The sequence below is a fragment of the Coregonus lavaretus genome, assembly GCF_964263955.1.
Source record: "Coregonus lavaretus genome assembly, contig: HAP1_SCAFFOLD_1715, whole genome shotgun sequence".
Lineage (NCBI taxonomy): Eukaryota > Metazoa > Chordata > Actinopteri > Salmoniformes > Salmonidae > Coregonus > Coregonus lavaretus.
Window position 1 is genome coordinate 26,784 of NW_028166656.1, and position 8,217 is coordinate 35,000.

At 46.3% G+C, this 8,217-nt stretch overlaps 1 protein-coding gene across 1 annotated transcript in view; it reads right to left on the reverse strand.

The window, feature by feature from the left end:
* Window positions 1-1,450: 1,450 nt before the first annotated feature.
* LOC311114443 (stimulated by retinoic acid gene 8 protein homolog) overlaps window positions 1,451-8,217 on the reverse strand; it is a gene marked incomplete at both ends in the record, with an annotated part of 40,415 nt that continues 33,648 nt past the window's right edge. The window contains 2 exons of the mRNA XM_084189695.1: window positions 1,451-1,531; window positions 3,824-3,935. Of these exons, the coding sequence (XP_084045821.1) occupies window positions 1,451-1,531; window positions 3,824-3,935 (193 nt within the window). The remainder of the gene's footprint in view (window positions 1,532-3,823; window positions 3,936-8,217) is intronic.

Here is an 8,217-nt window from a genome sequence, read left to right on the forward strand (position 1 = left end):
TAAATCTCTCTAGGACAAGGAGACTTTTATCAATATATTCACCTGTATTTACCCCCCCCCCCCCCCGACAAAAATGAAACACTAATTAGCTGCTAATGTGGCTATCGTGAAGAACTACAAATGCCATGATGATCTGGACGAGACTGCCGAATCGAGGCAAAGGTAAGAATCTCTGGATTAACTATCTAATGTTAGCTACATGTAGTAATGAATACATTGGCAACGTTTCTTAAAAAAAATGGACAATTCCGTGAACTGTCTTGTGCAAGTTTTAAATTGACACAATACCTGTTAGCAAAGGTGTCAGCCTGAGATGATGTGCAGGAGATTGCAGGGATTTGTAGTTTTTGCATGATGTCTACTTTGATGCTAATTAGCATTTTAGAATCTGAGAATAAATGGAGCCGAATATATTGATAAAAGTCACCTTGTCCGAGAGAGATTTACTGGTTATCAAAATATCACGCCGGGGTAAGCCTACACGAAACACAGCCCTTATTTTAACTGTTTCTAAAATCCCCTATGGGAAAAATGAATGTTTGAAAAACAATTGGAACCATTTCCCTGTTTGACCGCTTGGTTTTATGAGTATTTCATGGCAGCTCGAAAGGCTGAATCATTCCGATTCAAGCGCAACAGTCAGCCTTTTCCCACGAGATCTAAGGGCACTCTGGTTGAATTTTATCTTTTAGATTTCAATAATTTTCCATTTAGATTTTTAAGGTTAACCACATTACAATGATTTAGTGATACAATGGCGATTATTTTAAAAAATCTGTTTATTTTTCTTTATTTTTTTTCAGGATTTTGGAAATTCTTCCACGACCCCATTTTCATATCAGGCTTCCCCACATGGGGTCGCGACCCCTAGTTTGGGAACCGCTGCTGGAGACTGTGAAACCACCATCCCTCGCTATCAAAACTCTCTCTGGGGCAGGGTTTAATACACATATAGAGATTGGCTGGAGAAATGGTGATTCTTAAAAATGCTTAAAAAGGCAGAACAATGAAAACACATCAAAACACAAACTTGTGAATTATTATTTGCCTAACCTGAGTAAAAAACATCATATAAAAAAAACTGAACATGAATGTCAGAGTATAAAAAATGTCTATAATAATTAACAGGTAGAAAGCCTGTAACAATAAAAAGCTGAACATTTTATAAAAACAATCACAAAAGGTGATCACTTAACAAGTCATAATAAGTAACACAAATTTGTCTTTCATTTCACAACGAACAAACACTTTCGCACATCAAATAGGTGTTCACATCACTGGAGGCTGGTGGCAGCTTAATTGTAGAGAACGGGCTTCCTGGTAATGACTGGAGCGGAATCAGTGGAATGGTATCAAATACATCACACGTGGTTTCCATGGCGACGCCATTCCATTCGCTCCGTTCCAGCCATTATAATGAGCCGTCCTCCCCTCAGCAGCCCCCTGTGGTTCACATCTCCTCACTGTCGAAGGACTCTGAGCATTGGAGGAAGATCTCCTCATAGTCCCTCGTAGCAGACAGACACAGGTCCTACACGGAGAGAGAGAGAGAAGAACCTGTCATCTGGTGGACAGACAGACAGGTCCAACACAGGACAGAAGAACCTGTCATCTGGTGGACAGACAGACAGGTCCAACACAGGACAGAAGAACCTGTCATCTGGTGGACTGACAGACAGAGACACAGGACAGAAGAACCTGTCATCTGGTGGACAGACAGACAGAGACACAGGACAGAAGAACCTGTCATTTGGTGGACAGACAGACAGAGACACAGGACAGAAGAACCTGTCATTTGGTGGACAGACAGACAGAGACACAGGACAGAAGAACCTGTCATCTGGTGGACTGACAGACAGAGACACAGGACAGAAGAACCTGTCATCTGGTGGACAGACAGACAGAGACACAGGACAGAAGAACCTGTCATTTGGTGGACAGACAGACAGAGACACAGGACAGAAGAACCTGTCATTTGGTGGACAGACAGACAGAGACACAGGACAGAAGAACCTGTCATCTGGTGGAAAGACAGACAGAGACACAGGACAGAAGAACCTGTCATCTGGTGGAAAGACAGACAGAGACACAGGACAGAATAACCTGTCATCTGGTGGACAGACAGACAGAGACACAGGACAGAAGAACCTGTCATTTGGTGGAGAGACAGACAACATACTGTATATCTCACACCTCTATTTCCAAGACACCATTTATTATGTTCTATCTGAATCTACCGTACCTGGTTATGTTCTGGTTTCTATCTGAATCTACCGTATCTGGTTATGTTCTGGTTTCTATCTGAATCTACCGTATCTGGTTATGTTCTGGTTTCTATCTGAATCTACCGTATCTGGTTATGTTCTGGTTTCTATCTGAATCTACCGTATCTGGTTTTGTTCTGGTTTCTATCTGAATCTACCGTATCTGGTTTCTATCTGAATCTACCGTATCTGGTTATGTTCTGGTTTCTATCTGAATCTACCGTATCTGGTTTTGTTCTGGTTTCTATCTGAATCTACCGTACCTGGTTTTGTTCTGGTTTCTATCTGAATCTACCGTACCTGGTTATGTTCTGGTTTCTATCTGAATCTACCGTATCTGGTTATGTTCTGGTTTCTATCTGAATCTACCATATCTGGTTTTGTTCTGGTTTCTATCTGAATCTACCGTATCTGGTTTTGTTCTGGTTTCTATCTGAATATACCATATCTGGTGATGTTCTGGTTTCTATCTGAATCTACCGTATCTGGTTATGTTCTGGTTTCTATCTGAATCTACCGTATCTGGTTTTGTTCTGGTTTCTATCTGAATCTACCGTATCTGGTTATGTTCTGGTTTCTATCTGAATCTACCGTATCTGGTTATGTTCTGGTTTCTATCTGAATCTACCGTATCTGGTTTTGTTCTGGTTTCTATCTGAATCTACCGTATCTGGTTTTGTTCTGGTTTCTATCTGAATCTACCATATCTGGTGATGTTCTGGTTTCTATCTGAATCTACCGTACCTGGTTTTGTTCTGGTTTCTATCTGAATCTACTGTACCTGGTTTTGTTCTGGTTTCTATCTGAATCTACCGTATCTGGTTATGTTCTGGTTTCTATCTGAATCTACCGTATCTGGTTATGTTCTGGTTTCTATCTGAATCTACCGCTCAGCCCAGTCAAAACTGTTCGCTGCTCTGGCACCCCAATGGTGGAACAAGCTCCCTCACGACGCCAGGACAGCGGAGTCACTCACCACCTTCCGGAGACATTTGAAACCCCACCTCTTTAAGGAATACCTGGGATAGGATAAAGTAATCCTTCTACCCCCCCCCCCCCCCCCCCCCAAAAAAAAAGAAAAAAAGAAAAGAAAAAAAGTGTAAAGTGGTTATCCCACTGGCTATACTTAATTTGTAAGTCGCTCTGGATAAGAGCGTCTGCTAAATGACGTAAATGTGCCCTTGAGCAAGGCACTTAACCCTAATTGCTCCTGTAAGTCGCTCTGGATAAGAGCGTCTGCTAAATGACTAAAATGTAATGTAAAATGTTATGTTCTGGTTTCTATCTGAATCTACCGTATCTGGTGATGTTCTGGTTTCTATCTGAATCTACCGTATCTGGTTATGTTCTGGTTTCTATCTAAATCTACCGTATCTGGTTATGTTCTGGTTTCTATCTGAATCTACGGTACCTGGTTATGTTCTGGTTTCTATCTGAATCTACCGTACCTGGTTATGTTCTGGTTTCTATCTGAATCTACCGTATCTGGTTATGTTCTGGTTTCTATCTGAATCTACCGTATCTGGTTATGTTCTGGTTTCTATCTGAATCTACCGTACCTGGTTTTGTTCTGGTTTCTCCACCATCTGAGTCTTGAGGAAACACATGATGTCCTTGTAGATCTCCCGGAGCTTCTCAAAGTCATCACACCGAGGAGGGGCCAGGACAGGACTGGAGACACACAGAGGAGCGGATGGTAATTCATGAACAGGAGGGGCCAGGACAGGACTGGAGACACACAGAGCAGCGGATGGTAATTCATGAACAGGAGGGGCCGGGACAGGACTGGAGACACACAGAGCAGCGGATGGTAATTCATGAACAGGAGGGGCCAGGGCAGGACTGGAGACACACAGAGCAGCGGATGGTAATTCATGAACAGGAGGGGCCAGGACAGGACTGGAGACACACAGAGCAGTGGATGGTAATTCATGAACAGGAGGGGCCAGGACAGGACTGGAGACACACAGAGCAGCAGATGGTAATTCATGAACAGGAGGAAAGATGCCATTACTACCCTATCACACTACTCCTACAGCACATCACAGGACAGAGGAGTAGGGAAACACACTGAGTAGGGAAACGCACTGAGGAGGGAAACGCACTGAGTAGGGAAACACACTGAGTAGGGAAACGCACTGAGTAGGGAAACACACTGAGTAGGGAAACACACTGAGTAGGGAAACGCACTGAGTAGGGAAACGCACTGAGTAGGGAAACACACTGAGTAGGGAAACGCACTGAGTAGGGAAACGCACTGAGTAGGGAAACGCACTGAGTAGGGAAACACACTGAGTAGGGAAACGCACTGAGTAGGGAAACGCACTGAGTAGGGAAACGGACTGAGTAGGGAAACGCACTGAGTAGGGAAACGCACTGAGTAGGGAAACGCACTGAGTAGGGAAACGCACTGAGTAGGGAAACGCACTGAGTAGGGAAACGCACTGAGTAGGGAAACGCACTGAGTAGGGAAACGCACTGAGTAGGGAAACGCACTGAGTAGGGAAACGCACTGAGTAGGGAAACGCACTGAGTAGGGAAACGCACTGAGTAGGGAAACGCACTGAGTAGGGAAACGCACTGAGTAGGGAAACGCACTGAGTAGGGAAACACACTGAGTAGGGAAACGCACTGAGTAGGGAAACACACTGAGTAGGGAAACACGCTGAGTAGGGAAACACGCTGAGTAGGGAAACGCACTGAGTAGGGAAACGCACTGAGTAGGGAAACGCACTGAGTAGGGAAACGCACTGAGTAGGGAAACGCACTGAGTAGGGAAACGCACTGAGTAGGGAAACGCACTGAGTAGGGAAACGCACTGAGTAGGGAAACGCACTGAGTAGGGAAACGCACTGAGTAGGGAAACGCACTGAGTAGGGAAACGCACTGAGTAGGGAAACGCACTGAGTAGGGAAACGCACTGAGTAGGGAAACACACTGAGTAGGGAAACACACTGAGTAGGGAAACACACTGAGTAGGGAAACGCACTGAGTAGGGAAACGCACTGAGTAGGGAAACGCACTGAGTAGGGAAACGCACTGAGTAGGGAAACACACTGAGTAAGGAAACACACTGAGTAGGGAAACACACTGAGTAGGGAAACACACTGAGTAGGGAAACACACTGAGTAGGGAAACGCACTGAGTAGGGAAACACACTGAGTAGGGAAACACGCTGAGTAGGGAAACACGCTGAGTAGGGAAACGCACTGAGTAGGGAAACGCACTGAGTAGGGAAACGCACTGAGTAGGGAAACACACTGAGTAGGGAAACGCACTGAGTAGGGAAACACACTGAGTAGGGAAACGCACTGAGTAGGGAAACACACTGAGTAGGGAAACGCACTGAGTAGGGAAACGCACTGAGTAGGGAAACGCACTGAGTAGGGAAACGCACTGAGTAGGGAAACGCACTGAGTAGGGAAACGCACTGAGTAGGGAAACGCACTGAGTAGGGAAACGCACTGAGTAGGGAAACACACTGAGTAGGGAAACGCACTGAGTACGGAAACACACTGAGTAGGGAAACGCACTGAGTAGGGAAACACTGAGTAGGGAAACACACTGAGTACGGAAACACACTGAGTAGGGAAACACGCTGAGTAGGGAAACACGCTGAGTAGGGAAACGCACTGAGTAGGGAAACGCACTGAGTAGGGAAACGCACTGAGTAGGGAAACACACTGAGTAGGGAAACGCACTGAGTAGGGAAACACACTGAGTAGGGAAACGCACTGAGTAGGGAAACACACTGAGTAGGGAAACGCACTGAGTAGGGAAACGCACTGAGTAGGGAAACGCACTGAGTAGGGAAACGCACTGAGTAGGGAAACGCACTGAGTAGGGAAACACACTGAGTAGGGAAACACACTGAGTAGGGAAACGCACTGAGTAGGGAAACGCACTGAGTAGGGAAACACAGTAGGGAAACACACTGAGTAGGGAAACACACTGAGTAGGGAAACACACTGAGTAGGGAAACACACTGAGTAGGGAAACACAGTAGGGAAACACACTGAGTAGGGAAACACACTGAGTAGGGAAACACACTGAGTAGGGAAACACTGAGTAGGGAAACACACTGAGTAGGGAAACGCACTGAGTAGGGAAACACACTGAGTAGGGAAACGCACTGAGTAGGGAAACGCACTGAGTAGGGAAACGCACTGAGTAGGGAAACGCACTGAGTAGGGAAACGCACTGAGTAGGGAAACGCACTGAGTAGGGAAACGCACTGAGTAGGGAAACGCACTGAGTAGGGAAACGCACTGAGTAGGGAAACACACTGAGTAGGGAAACACACTGAGTAGGGAAACACTGAGTAGGGAAACACACTGAGTAGGGAAACGCACTGAGAAGGGAAACGCACTGAGTAAGGAAACACAGTAGGGAAACACACTGAGTAGGGAAACACACTGAGTAGGGAAACGCACTGAGTAGGGAAACGCACTGAGTAGGGAAACGCACTGAGTAGGGAAACGCACTGAGTAGGGAAACGCACTGAGTAGGGAAACACACTGAGTAAGGAAACACACTGAGTAGGGAAACACACTGAGTAGGGAAACACACTGAGTAGGGAAACACACTGAGTAGGGAAACGCACTGAGTAGGGAAACGCACTGAGTAGGGAAACACGCTGAGTAGGGAAACACGCTGAGTAGGGAAACGCACTGAGTAGGGAAACGCACTGAGTAGGGAAACGCACTGAGTAGGGAAACACACTGAGTAGGGAAACGCACTGAGTAGGGAAACACACTGAGTAGGGAAACGCACTGAGTAGGGAAACACACTGAGTAGGGAAACGCACTGAGTAGGGAAACGCACTGAGTAGGGAAACGCACTGAGTAGGGAAACGCACTGAGTAGGGAAACGCACTGAGTAGGGAAACGCACTGAGTAGGGAAACGCACTGAGTAGGGAAACGCACTGAGTAGGGAAACGCACTGAGTAGGGAAACACACTGAGTAGGGAAACGCACTGAGTACGGAAACACACTGAGTAGGGAAACGCACTGAGTAGGGAAACACTGAGTAGGGAAACACACTGAGTAGGGAAACACACTGAGTAGGGAAACACACTGAGTAGGGAAACACACTGAGTAGGGAAACACACTGAGTAGGGAAACACTGAGTAGGGAAACACACTGAGTAGGGAAACACACTGAGTAGGGAAACACACTGAGTAGGGAAACACACTGAGTAGGGAAACACACTGAGTAGGGAAACACACTGAGTAGGGAAACGCACTGAGTAGGGAAACGCACTGAGTAGGGAAACGCACTGAGTAGGGAAACGCACTGAGTAGGGAAACGCACTGAGTAGGGAAACGCACTGAGTAGGGAAACGCACTGAGTAGGGAAACACACTGAGTAGGGAAACACACTGAGTAGGGAAACACTGAGTAGGGAAACACACTGAGTAGGGAAACGCACTGAGAAGGGAAACGCACTGAGTAGCGAAACACAGTAGGGAAACACACTGAGTAGGGAAACACACTGAGTAGGGAAACACACTGAGTAGGGAAACACACTGAGTAGGGAAACACACTGAGTAGGGAAACACACTGAGTAGGGAAACACACTGAGTAGGGAAACGCACTGAGTAGGGAAACGCACTGAGTAGGGAAACACTGAGTAGGGAAACACACTGAGTAGGGAAACACACTGAGTAGGGAAACACTGAGTAGGGAAACACACTGAGTAGGGAAACACACTGAGTAGGGAAACACACTGAGTAGGGAAACACACTGAGTAGGGAAACACACTGAGTAGGGAAACACACTGAGTAGGGAAACACACTGAGTAGGGAAACACTGAGTAGGGAAACACACTGAGTAGGGAAACACACTGAGTAGGGAAACACTGAGTAGGGAAACACACTGAGTAGGGAAACACACTGAGTAGGGAAACGCACTGAGTAGGGAAACGCACTGAGTAGGGAAACACACTGAGTAGG